This window comes from Thermobia domestica, chromosome 16 (assembly GCF_964235325.1).
Source record: "Thermobia domestica chromosome 16, izTheDome1.hap1.1, whole genome shotgun sequence".
In the NCBI taxonomy this organism is placed as follows: domain Eukaryota; kingdom Metazoa; phylum Arthropoda; class Insecta; order Zygentoma; family Lepismatidae; genus Thermobia; species Thermobia domestica.
In genome coordinates, this window is record NC_137469.1 from 92,795,701 (window position 1) to 92,817,236 (window position 21,536).

The 21,536-nt window shown below is 35.5% G+C and overlaps 1 protein-coding gene across 1 annotated transcript in view; it reads right to left on the minus strand.

Annotated features, from left to right (window-relative positions):
- LOC145673241 (leucine-rich repeat-containing protein 40-like) overlaps positions 1–21,536 on the minus strand; it is an 89,002-nt gene that overhangs the window by 42,324 nt on the left and 25,142 nt on the right. Inside the window, exon 5 of the mRNA XM_081742748.1 lies at positions 5,702–5,871. Coding sequence (XP_081598874.1) covers positions 5,702–5,871 — 170 coding nt within the window. The remainder of the gene's footprint in view (positions 1–5,701; positions 5,872–21,536) is intronic.

Below are 21,536 nucleotides of genomic sequence, written 5' to 3' on the forward strand. Positions count from 1 at the left end.
CATATATATATATATATATATATATATATATATATATATATATATATATATATATATATATATATATATATATATATATATATATATATATATATTAGGATGTCTCTTATATAAGGTAATTTGGTGTTACGGTACGCACACCCGCGAAATGTATTTTATGTGACCGTAAACACGCATAAGTGAAACAGAAGCTCCCTACGAGAACGTTAACCCGTGCCGACTTGACAAAGTCATGAAATGGTTTTCACATTATAATACAATTTAGAATGTCCGACCACTATAACGGCGAAATCAAAAGAGACAGAGAAAAGAAACTTTGCACGAAGCAACTAGAGAAAGGAGTATACTTGCCCGTGTATTGACGAATATCACCAGATGAACAGTGTAGCCAACCCAAGAAGTTATGTTTTTGTAAATCGAATGATCTAAATTGGATACCATCATTGGAAGCAACAATGAAAATAAAGACAAAAGAGATGGTAAACTCAGATCAGTGTTGCAAATTTTTCGAGAAATAACGTGAAACGTGTTAAATGCAAACGCCCTTGGCGCATACAGAGTGTGGTACTAACGTTTTGTACGCCTTAAATTAAATATTGACAAGAACTGTTTACTCTGGTTCCAAGTCTAGAAGGGTCCGTTAACACTATTGCCATTAACAGAAAAGTTGAGTTTGGAAAAGGTACAATAACTCGGAAAAGATCGCTAGTGCAGTATGGTTTAAAACCTATAATTCAAGGCGGTAGAGCATGAGGAGCAGTACTGTGGTTATGTGAGATACATAAGTCACGTAGAGATATTCTGTATCTTGTTAAAGCTGAGAAATGTGGTTTGTAAAAGATGGCAACGCTGCGTGCGCCAACTGCGTTTGCATTTAACACATATTTCACGTTATTTCTCGAAAAGTTTGCAACATTGATATGATGTGGAAACGTCATATCATGACTTTGTCGTCAACTCGGTACGGGTTAATGTTCTCGTAGGGAGCTGCTATTTTACTAATGCGTGTTTAGGTACACATAGAATACATTTCGCTGGTGTGTGTATCGTAACACAAAATTACCTTATATAAGAGACACCCTAATATATATATATATATATATATATATATATATATATATATATATATATATATATATATATAAAATACTACTGCGATCACCTTTCCAAATTGCACCCAATACTATGTCATTTATGCTGCCGTATTTCACTATAGGATGGTGACTTTTGGTCGATTGTTCTCACATCCACTGACAACCGATGTTCAAGTTACATATGACGGTGCCCAACTGTGTCTCCGTGTCATTTGTGGCAGATTTTTTTTTTTTTTTTTTTTTTTTTCACGACGCGCCGGTACAGTTTCGCACTATGCAAATACTGCTGGACAATTCGTGCCGATCTACGGTATCATTCGTAGGTTTACCAAATAAGCCAGACGGTTGGGTTGTTGCACTTGAGCCGACCGCATGTTTTAGGAGTGACGTTAGTTCCACACATAGAATGTCTTTTCGTTTCCTTTGAACTGCACTATCATCCTATTAACAGTTGCTAACGGTACACATAAGACGACACTGGTGGTGCGATGATCTCTACCTACCATACTTCCAATACGCAATTATGCTATGCGACCTCGGTAACTCCATCAGCTTCTCACACGTCCGGCACCAGGATGCCACTTCTACTGCATATCACATCACTACCTACGTCATACTCACTGGCCATTCGAATTCGTTCGAGATTTCCACGAGATCGTGTTGCCTTGCGGGTGTCTATTTACTTAAGCAGAATAGTGGTACTATATCTCATGGAAACACTGAACGAATTCGAATGGCCAGTGAGTATGACACAGTGATGAGATGCAATACCAGTTAACTTTGAGACGAGAAGGTGTATCTAGTTCTGTTTTTTATTGTATGTTCATCACCTTTGAACGATTGAGACAGTATCTTTCCGTGTGCACTCAAGGAGTTGATAACAACGAATATTTCTTATTAAATGCATTTTTCGTGAGCATGTAAATAGACAGTGAGAGACCAGTTTAACGTTAGATTCCAGGTATTCAACCCAGGATTACCAGCCTCTCCAAAAAATAATACTCACAGCCCACAGAATGCAACTGTTTAATGCATAATCTTGTTTATATAGACGTATAGTTACTTTCCGAACATATTGTGTGTATATTCAAGAACTCCGGAATGAATGTGCAGTTTCTTATGACGCAAAGAAAGTAAGTTACGGAATAAGCACATGCTTCTCTTAGTGGCTGTACAATGACTCAATTTGGCTCCATAAAATGTGAAAAAGAAAACAGATCAGAAAGAAATATAAACAGAAAAGTTAGATATTTTCGGTTCACTTTTCTTTTTTTTACCAACAGAAATTTTTCAACAGCCTTCTGTTGTCTTCCACATCAATATTGAGGAACTAGAGGAAATATTTACAAAGCGACAACTCTAAAAGTGAACAACAAACATTTAAAATGAAAAGGAAAAATATTATTGACAGAAGAAAAAATTGTGCGTAAAAGCCCTTCTAAGTTAGGATTATGGAATAAAACGAAATTCCTTGGTCTTCAGCTTCGAAGATTTATGAACAACCAGACATCTTTTAAAAGGGTGATGTGTAGTCAGCACATTGGTTTCAACCGCAGTTACTGCTGATTTTTTGTACCGGGTTCGAGGCCTTTCATGCAAGTACGTCTTCAACAACCTCACAGTGCTGGATCAATACCGATAGTTCACTCCCACTAGGAATCGTATCCAGAACCACGTGCCACAAAGCCATGGGACATTATCATTCGAATACACGGGGAAAATGAGAAACATGAGAAAATGAAGAAGAAAATATTCGGAGCAAAAATTGCCGAATTAACAAAATTGTTGATTGAATACTACGATTTGCTTAACAAGCAACCAAAAACTAGTGTGCGTGGAGAAAAGGAGATACACACCCTGAATCGTATTTTCCAGAACCTAACCGAATAGAAGTAGAAACCGCTATAAAGAAATTAAAGAAACACAAACCTCCAGGTGTAGATGGAATTCCGCCTGAGTTAATTTTAGCTGGAAGCGAAAAATTGTGGAACAAGATACACAAACTCATCCTCCTTATCTGGAACAAGGAAGAATTGCTACAAGAGTGGAAAGAATCAATCATTTTTTCAATTCACAAGAAAGGGGACAAAACTGACTGTAATAATTATCGAGGCATTTCTCTTCTGTCAACATCCTATAAAACACTTTCAAATATTCTATTAGCAAGATTGACCCATACGCAGATGAAATTATTGGAGATTATCAGTGCGGATTTAGACGAAATCGATCAACTATCGACCAAATATTTACCATTCGCCAAATACTCGAAAAAAAAAAAGTGGGAATACAACACCCCGGTACATCAACTATTTATTGATTTCAGAAAGGCGTACGACTCGGTTAGGAGAGAAACATTATACAACGTTCTTACAGAACCTGGAATACCGAGAAAGCTAATTAGATTAATTAAGATATGTTTAAATGAATCCCAAAGTAAAGTCCGGGTTGGAAATTTTTTGTCCACGAGCTTTCACGTCGAAAATGGCCTGAAACAAGGAGATGCGTTGTCGCCATTATTATTTAACTTTGTTCTGGAATACGCTATAAGAAAAATCAAAGATAGCAACCAGGGCCTACAGTTGAACGGTATTCACCAGGTTATGGCATATGCTGATGATGTAAATTTAATAGGAGATGATAGGAGAATAGAAAGAAATGCAGAGATCTTATTAAACGCTTTCAGGGACATGGGTTTAGAAGTAAATGCAGAGAAAACTAAATACATGGAAGTGCGTCGGGACCGTAATACAGCAAATTATGGATGCGTTAAAGTACTAAATAATACTTCTGATAAAGTGGATAGTTTTAAATATCTAGGATCAATATTAACAGAGAAAAATCATATTCACGAAGAAATTAAATGTCGACTAAAAGCAGGGAATTCGTGTTACTATTCGGTTAAAAATCTCTTGTCGTCGCAAATTCTGTCGAGGAATTTGAAGCTTAAAATATATAAATCGATAATCATGCCTCCTGTTCTGTATGGTTGTGAAACATGGTCGTTTACACTAAGGGAAGAACATAGACTGAAAGTATTTGAGAACAAGATCGTGAGACGAATATTCGGACCCAAGAGGAACGGGAATGGAGAATGGCGGAAACTTCATAACGAGGAACTACATAATTTATACGGTTTACCCAACAGTGTTAGGGTCGTCAAGTCTAGGAGGCTTAGGTGGGCAGGTCATGTAGCTAGAATGGAAGAAGATAGAAACGCTTTCAAAGTCTTGACTGGAAGACCAATCGGAAAACGATCGTTAGGAAGACCTAGGCACAGATGGGAGGACAATATTAAGATGGATCTCGCAGAGATAGGAATACAAAGTAGAAACTGGATGCAGTTAACTAAGGATAGAAGTCAGTAGAGAGTTTTTGTGAACACGGCATTGAACCTCCGGGTTCCATAGGCCATAGAGTTTTTTTTTTTTTTTTTTTTTTTTTTAGTTAGTTAGTTAGTTAGTTAGTTAGTTAGTTAGTTGATTGAATACTTGATGTTCGATTCCCTTTCCATCAACAACGACTAAATGAAACAGACTACTGCTTATTATGGACTCCGAGACAATTATTCGGGTTTTCATCCGAAGTTTAGTACCTTTATCAATAGTTGCCGTATCTAAATCATCAAATGCAGGACATTCTTCAGAAAGCGTCGGACTTTTCATTAAAAGTCGAACTTCTTTCTTTTGTCCATTGAGCGTTGACAAAGAAAATAATTTTTCAATAGCTGCATTAATGCCTGGAATGCCAAAACAAAACTGACAAATTTTAAGAAGTTGGCAATGTTTCACTGTTACTGTCACACCAAAAATTATGAAATACATACTGAACACTGGAAAACTGATCACAAAGTTTCAAGTCACCTATGGTCACACTTTTATTTTGAAGATATTCTAGACAAGGAATATGTTAATCAAACTTTATGTCTTTAATATTTTGGAGTTTAATCCATTGAAAAACACTCAACTTATTTGGAAGGGCTTATCCATTTTTGTAGGTAATCAATGCACATTTCATAACAAAAGATTACTACCTTTTCTAAAAATTTATTACATTTTCTTTCCAAACCAATTTCTGAGTAATTTCAAAGATTGTTTTAATTTTAGAGGCATAAATTTAGTCTCTAACCTGTCTTTCAGATTATTCAATACCGAAACTAACAGACTTTTAGCTTCTATAACAGAATACTTTTTCCTCCCTCTTTCTATTGATGAAAATTTGTTGAAGGTTAGAACGAAGAAATTACACGTATAATTTTCAGAATTCATTTTCAAAGGAAGATCTTAATAATTTGACTCCAACTGTTTAAGAATTTCTATCCCTTCCTGTAATTTCTAAAGGCAAAATGCAAAACAAATGGAAAAACTAATTAAACGCCGGATAATTCAAAAAAAATTTAAATGCCTAGCGGAAGATTAAAAATTATGAAAAGCAAGATACATCCTGCAGAAGTCGGACGGATGGCAACCCTATCCATTAGGAGTCACGGTCAAAATCACGTGCACTACAAGTACGTAAACTTGCCGTCTGACTGAAGTGTTTATTTATTTATTTATTTTTAACGATAAAAGATTAGTTTTCGTACATGTAAAGAGAGTTTCTCAACATACCTTAATAGCGTTGTCCCCAAGATGAAGTTCCTTCAACGACGAACAACCACGCAAATCAGGTAAAGCAGTTAACATATTATGTTGCAAGAGCAGCCGCTCTAGTTTTCTCAGTTCTCCAAGAGGTGGTAATGAAGTTAGTTTATTCTGAGTCATGTCAAGTTCAGTCAATACTAAAATGATAAATCAAATTAAATATGTTCTATCACACTACTTTTGTTCATTACACTATCTCATTCTTTAATATTTCTGGACTCAAAACAAATAATTTAGTTTTACACTGAAATAATTTTTGTTTTGTATAGTACCTACGATGATACGCGAATAAGCATGGCCTAATTATTTAAGACTTACCCTTATATTTTCCTTTTACTTCTGTCTCTTGCTTTTCCATTTCGAAAAAGCACATAAGTGAAAAACTTCATTCGTTCCTCATACGGTACAAGCTATGACAGTAAATATCCAGGACTGATGATGGTACTCCAATATTTGTAATGACAAAAAAGTGTTTATTATGTGAGATTAGTGCTTTAATATTCTTCTCTTACATGACGTGAAGATTTTGTGAAGAGCCTATCTGTGCCTTCTAAACATAGGTGATCGAAGACTCACTTGTTTCCAATGTCACGAATTCTTACATAAGGCACAAGGTGTTTCCAATGTCATGAATTCTTACATAAGGTACAAGGTGAACATTAAGTTAGGGAACTCAGCAACATAGTGGTTTCCAACTGGTGTGAAGCGAAATTTTAGAAATAAAAATGGTGCAGCATATAATGATTAGTTAAAATCACACAGAGTGAAAAAGTGACCGACTGCCTCGGGACTCGAACCCGGCACCTCCGGTATACCGTGCCGATGCGTTAACCACTACGCCACCTAGTCCGATTCCCAGAACAACCAAACACACACTCACTCTCGAGGTCGGTGCTCTCATCTTGGACCACGTGGGTTGTACCACAGACCCCTTCTGTGATTGGACAATCTGTGTCCATATACCGAGCACCTTATGGCGCCTGTAATTTCATACATACTAATAAAAGGAGGAAACAACATTTTTTCTTTCTTTACACACCAAATCCTCTATAGGCAAGAGTTCTAACGCAGAATAAAAAGCAACCGACTGCACCGGGACTGGAACCCGGGATCTCCGGCATACCGGTAAACTTTTTTACTCTCTACATTAGAATTCGCACCTATAGAAGATTTGGTGTGTAAAATTAAAAAACCGGTTGTTTTCTCCTTTCATTAGTGTATAGTTGAAATCAATTTTGACCCACAAACTCTAATATTCTGCATTATACCAGCTTTGTCTATTATATAATTAAAAATAAACTAATCGCTGAGCAAACTAAACCAATTTATTATTATAAAACTAAGGTATTATGACAGTTTTGTCAACTAACCATTTGACCTCATCAAACACTATGACTTAGATGAGAATTAACTGAAAATTAAATAGTAAGAGACAGCTAAAGTCCTCCTGTAAACGGATTGGTAGGTAACAGTCAATCACCTTGCAGAAACAAAACGGATACAAAATCTAAATCCCTTTCACCCTCCCTCCTCTTCCCCTGCTTAGACTGTATATACAAATACTAAATAACGAAGAGCTCACCAAATGAATTCACAAATAATATAACCGCAATAATAATAATAATAATAATAATAATAATAATAATAATAATAATAATAATAATAATAATAATAATAATAATAATAATAATAATAACACAAAATTTATCTCTTAGTGCTTCCTAATGACTTATTTCCTTGTTCATCAATTTTAATTCCTGAGTTTCTGCTCATCACATTATTGCAATTACTTTCAATAAATCTTGCCTCTTTCTATTTCCTGATCATCTTTTTGTTTTCTTGGCCTAGCACTTTCATCTCATTCCAATTAATCTCATGTCCCATAAGGTTTATAGACTGTATTTCCTTTAACCTTATGTCGTCCTTATTCTGTTTAATTCGCTCCTTTAATTTTTTTTCCTCTTTCTCCAACATAGCACATATTAAACTTACTGCACTGGATTCTATAGATTAGTCTTTTTTCTCCATTATTCCTACCTCTACTTCTTCCTCTCCTTCAGTACCTCCAATAATCTCTTGCCTCCTTTCTTCTAAGTCGAGATACTTCCCACTATCTTTATGTTTCTTTTTAATGTTTCTGTCTTCTCCCATTCTTTCTGTCTCCATCATCTTATCTTCTGTTCTTTTTTCTTTTTATCTCCTTCCAGTCTTCCTACTTCTCTTTCATTTCCTCTTTTTCCTTTCTTGGTCCCACCTTTCCTTCTGTACTTCAGTTCTCTCTTAGCTTACCCATTTCCCTCTAACTCCTCACGGAAACTAACGTTTAATTTCTTTCGTGTCTTTTAATATTAAATGCAAGAGAAGATTTGGTGAAGTTGATGATGATGACTTTAAAAAATTAAAACCTTTCATTAATTATCTACTAGCCTTAATATTAGTCCCTCCAATATGTATTTTGTTTTCTTCTATGTTATTTCAAATGAAATGTCATGTGGCATTTGTCATTAAGGTCACAAGGCTTCTTAAGTCGTTATTTTATGTAGTTTTCACATTGCTCTCGTATTTCAATAGGACATAACAAAAGGTGTTACACTGTATATTTATCTATATTAGTAGTTTTGTCTACCTGTCTCAGTGTCAGCAGGTATTTTAAACTTAAACGCATACTCAATACTTTGTGTTTGTAAATTTGTAAAAACTAATGCACTAGCTATCACTAAAAAGTTTTTTTTTCTCGGAATCTTCGTTTCTTAAAATTGACAAACATCCACCGACTCCATAGAAGACTGCTTCAAATTACTATATATATATATATATATATATATATATATATATATATATATATATATATATATATATATATATATAGATGGTGATCAGAAAAATGGAAACGCCTGTAGTTGGCAACACGTCAGATGTATGGGTTGGCAGTGGTGTCGTGGCGCCCGCAGCTCCGGACCGCTGGTGGTGGTGTGTTAGGTCGGTCTCCATACTACGTCAGGCGCAGTGGAACAGAAGTGTCCAGTGGCTGCAGCAGACGGAGGTAGTGTAAAATGAGAGACCTCTCAGATTTTCAGAGAGGGCAAATTGTTGGTGCGCGGTTATGTGGAGTGAGTGTGACGGCAGTGGCTACTGTGTTAGGTGTGTCGCGTGGGACAGTGTCGAAGGTGATGACGGCCTACACAACACACGGGAAAACCACATCGGGGAAGCGGAACAGTGGGCGGAAGAAAATCATGAGTGACAGGTCACGCCGGGTATTAAAGCGCATTGTCACGCAGAACCGTCGTGCCACTGCGGAGCAAGTGACGGAGGAACTCAATCAGCACCTCCCCCACCCTGTTTCGACAATCACAGTCCGCCGCGAATTACATGACATGAACTTACGGGGTCGTGTTGCACGGGCCAAACCGCTCATCAGGGACCATAACGCTTTCGCACGCTGCAAATGGTGCCGCGACCATGCAATTTGGACCGTTGAGGACTGGAAACGTGTGATATGGTCGGATGAGTCATCCTTCACCCTATTCCCAACCACGGGCCCAAAGAAGCTTATGATCTGAAGTGTCTCCGCCCAACTGTGAAACATGGCGGCGGCTCGGTGATGCTGTGGGCCGCCATATCATGGTTTTAATTGGGTCCTGTGATCACACTTAGCGGACGAATCACTGCCAACGATTATATCGCAATTTTACAGGGTTTGAAAAAACCCGGGTATTTTTGAAAAAACCCAACCCACCTGGACCCATGTGGGTTTTTTCGGGTATTTTCGGGTTTAGTTGGGTTTTTTCGAAATATTTCAATGTCTTTGGGGTAAAATTGTTAACATTTGATTTACATTTCAAGATTGTCATTGTCACAAATTGCAACAACTTTCTATTCACTGCTGTTTTGAAAAATGGCCGCCATTTTTAAATTTTACATTGGATTGCCGCCAAAATAAATACAGCTAATTTAGAGTCTCTCGTGCTTCTACTCTGAACATTTCAACTTAAAAGACCGAAAATTGCGCTTTAGCGTGGATACCCGCTATTTTTTTTTTTTTTAAAGGCCACCATTTTTAAATTTTACGTTGGTAGGCCGCCAAATCTATACAGGATGTCTCGTGCTTGTAACCTTAAAGTTTCAACTTAAAAGACCGAAAGTTGTACCCTGTAGTGTGAGTATTACTGGCGGACAAACGAACAAATGTAGACCGAGTCATCCCAGGAGCCTCAGTGACGTTTGCCAAATATGAATACAAAATATATTTATTTAAAACAAAGACATAATTCATATTTTATAAAGGTTTCAAAATGTCTTATATGAAATAAATATTTTTCAACGTAAAATAAATAGTTTTATTGCTGAAGTTCACTTCCGATACTGTGTTCAATTACGGGAATATTCCGAGCACTTGTTGCAAGATGGTTTTTCTCCGAAAATTAATTTAAAACAATTAACAAAGATATAATTTATATTTTATAAAGTAAAGTAGTCTTTGGCTAGCTAGGGGTCCGCCCCCAGATCCCCGCCTTTGCTCGGCCTACGGCCCTCGCATCCTTATGTATTACCCTTTGCATTAACAGTGAATTTCGTGCTTTTGCTCTTTATATCTCCTGAATTTGAGCTGCTGGGGGCTCTGATCCCACACCCTTGCATCCCTTAAATCCACAATTCTACGGAATTTCAAGTTTCTTTTCATATTTCAACTATTTAAAACATAAGATTTTGTATCCCAAGAAAACGTCCATTTAAATAACATGAGAATTCCTTCATCCCTCTTTAGGACCCTTAAAAATTACAAATATTCACTTTTGGCAATTTTTCTGTCCGTTAGTCCCGGAAGGCTACAATCATGCAAAATTTCATTCTAATCTTGACAGAAGTGCCTAAACATTTTAGGGTACAGAAAATGTCCCATATAAATATAACATGGGAAAGATTTTTCAGTTCTCCATAAAACCACACTAAAGTTGGATTATTTATTTATTTATTTATTTATTTATTTTTTTAGTGATTTACTTAGGTAACTCTGACGAAAACGTACAAGTATACCGAATTTCAAGCTTGTATTCCAATTCCAAGTACCTAAAATATGAGATTATAAGTTCAAAAAGGCCCATTTAAATATCTTGGAGAATTTCTTCATCTCCCCTTTAGACACCCTAAAAATTAAAAATATCCACTTTTGGCAATTTTTCTGTCGGGTAGTCCCGGAAAGTTACAATTATGCCAAATTTCAACTTTTTGTGTCAACCGAAAGTACCTCTTTAATTTGTGTCAGTTCATGTAGTTCTATATATAGTTAGGGTGTTTCAGAATGTCTTAAATGAAATTAAATGTCTTCCAGCGTAAAATAGTTTTATTGTTGAAGTGCTCACTTCCAATGCTTTGTACGTTCAATTGCGGGAATTTCACGAGCACTTATTTCAAGACGATTTTTTCCCAAAAATGCAGTTTGCTTTACTGTACATAGAAACTCCACTAGTACGAAGTTTGAATTCAGTACTTGCAATAGCAAGCGTTACGTAGTCTTCGGAACTCCGAGCATTACGCTTCTTAAATTTGACAAGAATTTTTACGCTATTGTTGGTGTTGACTCTTGCTTATTTGGAGAGAAGCAACAAATGACGGAACTAAACTGTTGTTGGAAAATCAAATTTTACTGAAGAATACTTGTTACCATCAAAGGTTAGAAATAATACTAATAGTTTTACTAGTGTATTTACATGTTAACTGATAGTACCGGCACCTATGGCCTTAAACCCGTCAACGTATGAGGGATAACGTCTCTCGTCGTCGCCGAGCCGGTGAGCATACCTTTCACGGAAAGTATTTTTTTAAATATAAAATTGTATATTTTACTTCAAATAGATATAAGCATAATCAATACATGAATATGTTCTTTAAGCTAAGCTTCTTTTCTTTTTTTTAATCTATTAAGTGATTTCTGAACTTTATAAAGGTCTTATATTGAATGTTGTATATCTTAACATGAAAGCATCTAATTCGCCTAAGGAAAGCCAAAAATTTCACAAAATTAACTTTTACTGTGATCACCATAGTTGTACCGATAATATACTAACAAATAGCTCAAAAACCCACGTGGGTTTTAAAGTGGGTTTTTTTCAGGTGGGTCCAACCCGAAAAAACCCACCGGGTTTTTTCGGGCTGGGCCCACTTGGGCAAACCCTGCAATTTTAGGAGACCACTTGCATCCTATGGTCCGGATGTTGTTCCCGGACAATGACGCCATCTTCCAGGATGATAATGCACCCATTCACACATCTGGCGTTGTTTCAGCGTGGTTTGAGGAACATCGGGATGAAGTTCAATACCTCCCCTGACCCGCCCAATCCCCAGATCTCAACATAATTGAACATCTGTGGTCCGTCTTGGAAACACGACTCCGGCGACGATTTCTACCTCCATCCTCTCTCACAGAACTGGCCGATGCACTGCACGAGGAATGGTGTAAAATTCCACTTGCTACCATGCACGACCTCTATGCCTCCATCCCACGTCACATTAAGGTTGTTCTGAAGGCGAAAGGTGGCCCGACACCATATTAATCTGGTAAGTTGCAATTTCGTTCAGGTGTTTCCATTTTTCTGATCACTATCTGTATATATATATATATATATATATATATATATATATATATATATATATAAAATGTGGCCAGGTCAACATTGCTTACAATTTGATGATCATATGTAAACCCAATTTTTATAATTTTGAACATTGTTTTGTATCTAACTTGAAAACAGTAATAAAACAATTTGTAATCGTTACGTTTATTTTTATTAATGTAATTGGTGATAATATCCTCAGTCCCTCTCCAAATTACTTTCCTTAGTATTTAATTATGGATTTTTAGTTGTAATGTCACATGCTTCAAATACGTTTCTTTCGATGTTAGAGCTCACCTGACGTAAAATTTCTACTTTTTAAGTGTTCAGTAATTTGTAAGTGTTTTACAAACCTGAAATCCTCACATGGAACTCCCTGATGTGTTTTTTTAAATTCGTACCAATGTTTGTTCATTTAATCTCATCGCATATTTAAAAAGTGATATATGAATTATTACACGAGAAAAAAAAAAAAAACTCATACACTACACTACTTATTAATGAATCAGTGTACTTTTTATTTCTCAGTTTTTGTACTTTTTATTTCTCTCTCAACAATCTATTTCTCTTTCCTTCTTTCTTTTTCTTTTTGTTTTTATTTGACCATTTCCTCATCTCTAATGAAAGGCCGAGCAATGATCTGAAGTATAAGGAACTTAATATCTTAACCCTTTGACTACCAATGGGATACACGTGTCCCATGCGAATAATTCAAACATCGTTGGGAATTTGTTTTTAGAAAATTCTAAAATAATACATGTTGTTCTCCCATCGGGTCAGATGTGACCAGGAGACTGTGTTTAGTTTCCAAAACTGTGTACAGATGTCAGGAATATTCCACATTAAAAGAATCGTACATATAAAAGAATGTTCACATTAAAAAAATTGGTAGTCAAAGAGTTAAATAAGAACAGCGAATACAACTGCTTTTTCTCTTTTCTTTTTTTTTTTTTTTTTTTTTTTTTTTTCATATAATGAACATTCCAGCCCATTTTTCTGAAACGTCAACTATTTGACAACGATTTCTCATGGAAAAATGGAAAATCATTGTAAGTTAGTTACAATTAGAATGGAACGAATAGCAGTTGACTCTTCCGTAAGAAAATAGTCCGCAACTGTTGCAATATATTCTGGTAATTAATACATTGTTAAGGCATAGTAAGAACATTTCGGATCTAACTAAAAGCACGTCTCTACATAGGATCAAAATCCTGAGCCAAAATTAAAATTTTATGCAATAACAGTTATAATCAATGACAAAACACGCGAAGCACGTGCCACAATTAAAAAATGTCGCTCAAGGAAGCAAGCAGGTTATCTGCTGCTCCGACTTATTCTGCTAAACATAAAGAAGGCAAACCCGCAAGTACAGGAGAAAGCAAATAGCTTATCAAGAGATAGCAATGTTGTTTGTTCCATTCAAGAAAATTAGGGCCTGAAGTAGGTGATTTTCATGTTCTCACAGAATCGAATGCGTACAGTATTTATTTATATACTTATTTCGTTCGACTGAAGTTACTATTTGTATGTTTGCACGCTATACAATGTGAGGAAGCACACTGAGAAACTGAACCTAAGGGTACAAGTTTTCATGGATATGTTTAGTCATTTAGGTAATATGAAACGATTTCCCATATTAATAAATATACAACAGTCCCATAACTTAATCTTTCAGTTGATAATATAGACGTAACTTATTGTGATTTTATATAATTTTGAAAAAAAAAATGTTCGGTCGCTCTTAAAGGTGGGAGGATTTTACAGTATTGGGTATTTTGTCCCATTTGACGGTTCGGTTTGGTTTGGTTTAGTTTAACGTTCCACGATTATGCCTATTAGGCTCCCATGTGACAGTGATGATACGAGAATGGGACGAGTAACCCACGTCACAGTGGAAGGAGAATATACACGTGCTGCAGCAGAAATATAGCGCGAAGCAGCCGAAACAGCTTTCCTCTTAACCAATTAGCAAACACTCATGCGAGCAGCGATACAATATTGTGTTAAGCGATTTGCTTTTGAAGGCTGTACAGGATTATGAAAAAATCTTGTTTTTAAAAATTTACAAACACAAATTCTTAATTATGTGTTTACGTTAAAACACCTACTGGAATAGCTAGACAAAACTACTAGTTGAAGTGAGCGTTAGCAAAGCTTCTACTATTCGACTTGATTGACATTTGTGTGCCTACCCGTCTGTTCTCGATAACTGTCATGAACTCACCCGATCTTGAAGAAACTTGGTATGTGTCTTCTTTCTACTTGCAGAAATAACCCTATTGTTTGGGGTTGCAATCAATCAGATGTAAGAGAGGTAAAATCCACCATATTTAGCAAGTTTACAAATGTACACTCATGTCCAGAATTATTGTCGCATGTCTATAAATATATTGTTGTAGGAATATAATTTGATAATGAATTCGCCCGGTATTTCTTATTATGTTAGTATGTGTATAACCGGGAAAGACATGTATGTGGCAAATTTCGTGTCAAAAGAGCAGTAAATAAGAACAATAAAACGAAAATAAAACTTACTTGTCCATTTAGCATCATTTTGTTTTACTCATTCTAATTTTCGTATTTATAATTCTTTTGTTATGAAATTTACCACAAATATACATTTTCCGATTATACACATAGTATCAGTATTAAAAGTACCCTGCAAAATCATTATCAAATTATATTGTTACAATAAGACAGTTATAGATATGCGACAATCATTTTGGACATGAGTGTACATGTAAGACAATTTTCCAATATAAATCACGTAAAAAAATTTTCGATTATGCCAAAACTTAGTGTACATTTTCTTTATGGCATTATGAATATCCCTCTCCCTCAATTTGAAAAATATGTCTCACAATAATTTTCATTTAAAAAATGTTTGATGATGGTGTAATATATTGTACATCTTCTTTGAAGCTTCCCGAACATCTCTGCAGTCAGTTAAAATCAGTAAAGAATCAAGTAGTGGATTTACCCTTCTAGCTCCCCACACCACCCTATTTATTTCAGAGTTACAAGATAAATGCCCTAAAATTCATTTGGTTTTGATACAATATAATGTACATTTTCTTTCACCCTTTTCCGTAATTTCCAGTACTTGGAATTAAAACCAGTCAAGAATGAACGATGAATTCAACCCCCTTATGTGAGATGGATTACTCCTTCTCAACCCCTCTCCCCCTAAAATTTAGAAACATATGTTTAACGATAATCTCAGTTATAACTGTTCGATTTTAGTGTGATTTTATTTAGGGTTCCACAATCATTCATTCTGCATAGAGCTGAAATCAGTAAAGAACAAAGTAGTGGTAACATATGTGTTTATGTGTAGTTTTTCATATAATGTTCATTCTTGCAGTTCTACGAATCAAATATATTGCCTCACACATACCCCGCTTCTCTCTTGAAGATCTAAATAAAAACTCTTTGCTACCTTTCGTATAATATACAATTTTGTCGAATATGGTCTATTTTTATTTCTTTCTTTCTTTCTTTCTTTTTCTTTCTTTCTTCTGAGAATTTCCGATCATCTCAATTGATATCTCTATAATTTGGAGTTCGAATTAGTGCGAGGAAGGATCCCTCGCTTCAACAGTGTACAGCATCATGAATATAGATATGCACTTTTCGTTACTCAACTGTCGAAATACAAGAACAATGAGAACGCTCTACATAAATTAACGACTTAAGCCTTGCGGTCCTCATGAAAATTGTCCGAACAGTGAACTTGAAATATCGAAGAAAGAAAGAAAGAAAGAAAAAAAAAAAATACATATTGGAAGGAACATTATTAAGGTTAGTAGATAATTAATATTACAATGTCTTCTATACGCTCCATTAGTAATTAAAACTTTTCACTTTATTTTGTTTACATACGAGGTTCAATTCTGAAGAATCTGGCTTCTTGGCATAATACGTAGTGTGGAGTACCCTGTAGCGGTATAATATTAACTGGTGTGTGCCACTGAAATATTTTCTAACGAGGCTACTTATAACAAAATTATGTTCAGTAATATTTTAGTCTTTAAGCAAATTATATTGGCGGAAGAACTTTACGAAAATTATATCAGTGCGTAAATCTGTATTAAATTTGACAGCTACGTAGTTCTCAATTAAAGAAGAGAAAAAAGAAAAGAAGAAAACAATATCTCCGTTATAATTTTTCGAAAAATGTTTAAAATTCTAAAACACATTACACTTACCAAGGCTGTGTAAAAGCAAAACTAAAAAGCAAAATGTACAGTTCAAATTCTACTATATGCTACTACAAAGTCAATGCAAAATAATGTTTCAGCGACCTTTACATACAGACAATTTCTGCAATAGAATTTCCACCTTACCCTCCTACAATTTAAAGCAATTCGTTTACTTAGCAGCACATGTAGAAGGCAAATTATGTTCTTATTTGGGCAAGAACTCTTGATTTTTCTAGATAACACATTTCATAACTTAAATCCGAACCTTAAAGGGGAGTAAATCATTTTTTTCTGAAAATGAGTATTGCCAGTTTTCAAACGCGTGTTCTGATATCTCTTATTCTTAGAAAGCTTGTAGCTGTATTATGAATACTTTATCAAATAGCAACAATAAAATTGGATATAAGTCCGAAGGCACTTAAAGGCAAAAAGAAGTAAGTCACTGTTTTCTGTCTCTCCTGAAAATTTAATAAAAATGACTTACTCCCCTCTGCCCTTAAGGTCCGGAAATACTGCTACAATTGTGACAAGACCCAGAAGAACTATTTTTTGCGCTATTTTATTTCTTTCCATGGGAAGTAATTTAAAAATAAGTTAAGGTCATTTTACGTTTCAATGTTTCTTCAAACACGTTCTATTCGTGCTATTCATATTGTAGAATTGAACATATACATACAAGATAATTTTCCTATATATATATATATATACCTCGAAAAATTATTCGATTATGACCAAATGTGGTGTATGCATTCTTTATAGAATTGTGAATATCGCCTTAGCACGAGATTAGAATCTGCCACGAAAGAAAGGGTGAACCCCCTTTCCCAATTTAAAAAATAAGTTCCACGATCATTTTTAATATTTTATATTATATATATGTGTGTATATCGTTCATTCAAGCTTTGAAACTTCTTTGCCTTAAAAAAAATAAAATCTGACCAAGAAAATATTTTAGTGCAATTCATGTGATTCAAAATGCCTCGCAAATGCATACACTCAGCTGACAACTTTTGTTATATTTGTGGACGGGTTACTTTGAAATCAAAGAAGTGCTCCATAACGTCGAAGATTAAGAAGGAAATTGGAGACCAGGACAAACCCTGGGCCCCTCACATATGTTGCATATCTTGTACCTCGGATCTTCGTTCCTGACTGAATCATGAAAGATCAATTAATTTTGTTATTCCCATAATCTGGAGAGAACCATCAAATCACGTAAATTATAATTATTTTTGTATCAACTCCATCAACGCACAGTATTTCGAAGAAGTCAGCTTTCACATATCCTGACATATTGTAATATTATTTATGATTTCAGTTGGAATAGTAGTCTGAAGAAGGAAGTGATATACTTCCGAAACTGTAACATTTCTAATTAATTTATAATAAAGATTATAGACAGCCTTGTAAGAAAGTTGTATTTAGTTTGTATCCTAACATACTGTCAGTTATATGCGACCTGTGTCTCACAGAGTAGGATTGTCTGTCTCGATCCCACACCGGCCTTATACAGTAAGTGACAAGTATGCTAGTGAATCTAATGTTGCTCCATCACCCATACATCGAAACACCCTGATTTCCAGTGTAACGAGGAGTCTACCAGCAGTATAAATCACGCTGTGTGAGTTGAATGATCTGCTAAGAGTCCTACAACTCCCAAAAAATAAGGCAGAACTGTTGGCGTCTAGACTGCGGCAATGGAATTGTCTTGATCAGACGGTAAATGTGACTTGTGTTCCGCGACTGCCATACTCCATTCCTTCCATTTATCAAGTGAAAATAACAGTATTTTGCAATAATATAGAGAGTCTCATGGCAGCTCTGAAAATAGACTATAAAATCAAGAATGGAGAATGTTCATAGATTCTTCAAAATCAAGTTTCCTGCATAATGCTAAACAATTCCCATCAGTTCCGAGTGGCTATGTAACTTACATGAAGGAAACGTATGATAACAGGAAGCAACTGTTGTTCAGAATAAACTACGACAAGTGAGAGATTTTCGGTGATCTCAAAGTTATTGCCATATTACTTGGACTGCAACAGGGTTACGCTAAATTCTGTTGTTCCTTGTATATGTGGGACAGCCGTGCAAAAGAACGTCACTACAAACAGAAAGATTGGCCGATGAATCCATTACTTTAACTTGGAACACATCGTGTCGTTAAGGATAAACTTGTCGAATCCAGCAAAGTTATACTCCATGGTCTTCATGTAAAACTGGGCCTCATGAAAATCTTCGTAAAGCTCATTGGTAAGACAGGGGAAGCATTTTTGCATTTGCGTTAGAAATTTCCACGTCTCAGTGAAGCCAAAATAAAGGTGGAGTTTTCGTTGGTTCGCAGATACGCAAATTGGTGAAGAATGAACAATTCAATAATATTCTCAAAGGGGATGAGAAGTTAGCTGGGATTCATTTGTTCAAGTGTTCACCAACTTCCTTGGAAATGAAAGGCAGACAACTATAAGGACCTTGTGGAAAATCTTGCCTAGTGTCCAATGGCTGCGGTGGAACATACCCTTAAAGTTACTTTTTACATTCCCACTTGAACTTCTACGCGAAAATTGTGGTGCTGTTAGCAACGAACATGGGGAGCGCTTCCACCAACAAATTTCGGACATCGAAGAAAGATATCAGGGAAGATGGAGTGAATCAATGTTGGCCGATTTTTGCTGGACATTCATTAGAGAATCACCTACAACAGAATACAAACGACGGGCACAGAGATTATGCCTTCGGTAATCTTCCATCGAGGAAGAAAAACAGCATACATACGCTTTTAACCCCTAGAATTAATATGACGTAATATTGACGTCACGTGATTAATTGTGCGAGTTGTGAATATAGTAGAAACAGTTTTTGTTTGTTTGTTTGTTTCCTCTCATCAAGGAAATGTTTGACGCTGAACGAATATTTTTTTAAAATTCATCATGTGTGTATGTAACGTTGCCACATATATCAGTTTTACAAATACCAATTTTCTGATTTTTCAAAACAGGAATTTCGAACCATTTGTGTCAGTTCAATATTTATAAATTTTGTTTACTGTTTCATATCGCAAGATTGTTGTAGAAAGGCAAAGAAGTTTTTCGTTTTTACTATAACCTTCTCTCTCCAAGGAAGCATTGTAGTAACACTTTTTGCAACACTGCTTTCCTGAAGGATCTGAAATGAGTATAAATGTTACGAAACATCAAAGCCAGCTTCCAAACGAATACAAAGCTATATTAAAAATGTTACTCTGCTACAATTTCTCGAATTATACGTGAGCTTTCAGTGCAACATGCCTTCAATATGTAAAATACCCAAATTTCACTCCCACGTGTATTATTTTTTTCTTGGCACATGCTGGATAGATTTTTACGATACTTGTAGGATATATTGGTGATAGTCCCGCGTACATTTTCCAATATTTTTATACATCAAAACATTGTTACCAGCTTACTTTTTTAAAAAATCCGTTTTTTCGTAAAAATAAGGTTTTTGCAACATTCCTTTCCTTAGGGACTAAATACGAATATAAATGTTACGGAACATGAAAGCATGGTACCAGACGAATCGAACGTGGTATAAATCATTATCCGGCTACAGTTATGGATCAAGATATACCTATCTAAGTAAAAGTATCTAACCAATAATGCATTAATTTCGAGTTAAGGGCAAATTTGAAAAGTTGAAATATTTGAAAAAGTAAAACTAATCCTGCATTTTCATGATCATTTTCGTGTTCAGCACCCTCGAAAACAAAGATCTGCTGTTTTCATCAAAGATACAGAAAAAAGTTAAAAATTTGTTTTGTAGCGTTATTTATTCTTACCAAAATGGAAGACGTACCTTTACTGCACACCAGAAGAAAAGGAAGAAGCGGTTCAAAAATTTCCGAGAAATCTGCGTGATCAAGTTTACAGAAGTCAAACAGTGAAATACTGCAGATTTCAAACTTCACACTTTCAAAAAATCTGTTCTGATCTTATTATAACAAAGATCTTTGTTTACTCCAACTCTACCTAAGAATAAGGCTATAAAATTTATGAAAAACAGATGAGTATCAACATATATAGACAGGCTAGCTAAGCAATTGGCATCTACAGTCCTTATCAGGAATTTGAGTGAATTTTAAGTAAAGTATTACCTCTCAACTTCCAAACAACAATATGACAATCAGTCCTATGTTGAGTTGTTTATGATTTAGATTTCTGGGCTTTCGGCAGCTATGGCCATAAAGCCCGTCACGTATGAGGGTTAACGTCCCTCGGCGAGCACACTCCAGGGAAAGGGAAGGAAGAAAGCGGTCTGGGACCTGTAAGTTAGGTACCACACGGCATTTGCCTGGTGTGAATGAGGAAAACAGAGAAAAACTTCATTCAGGATGACTGGCCAGAAAAAGCTTACACTTTTTGGTCTGAGTGCCCCCACCGGGAATCAAACCCGGGACCGCTCGCACCAAAGGCGAGAAAGTTAGCGACTACGCTACGCGGGGCCACCTGTTGAGAGTTATGTTGGATTTAATAAAAGTATTTAGTTGCGACACAATTAATAGTTAACAGGCACTAAACAGTTGACTCGAAGTCAATTTTTCACGAATTACAGTGCTTTTTCTTAGTTTAAAAAACTTAAGATTTTATCGTGGCTTTGGTTTACAATCTTATGGAACATTCAAATCTTAAAGGACATCACATACTAGTAAAACAGAATCCGAATCACTACTCAGGTTTTTATGCGAAGCGTGTCCAGCTGAGTTTGAATCTGCAAAAACGTGCTCAAAAAGAAAGAATTTAGTTAAGGTCTTATTATTTTCAATACTTTCGTTATAATTTATTCTGTAAACTGAATTACCAAAAATAATGTCTTCTATTCATATTTTAATATTTGGGATGTTTTAGATAAATTATTATTTATTTTTAGTTGGTTTAAGTATTGCTGTTATGCAATGGATATTCAGCCTTCACCATCGTAAATGAAACTAAGACTAACAGTGAGAGGACC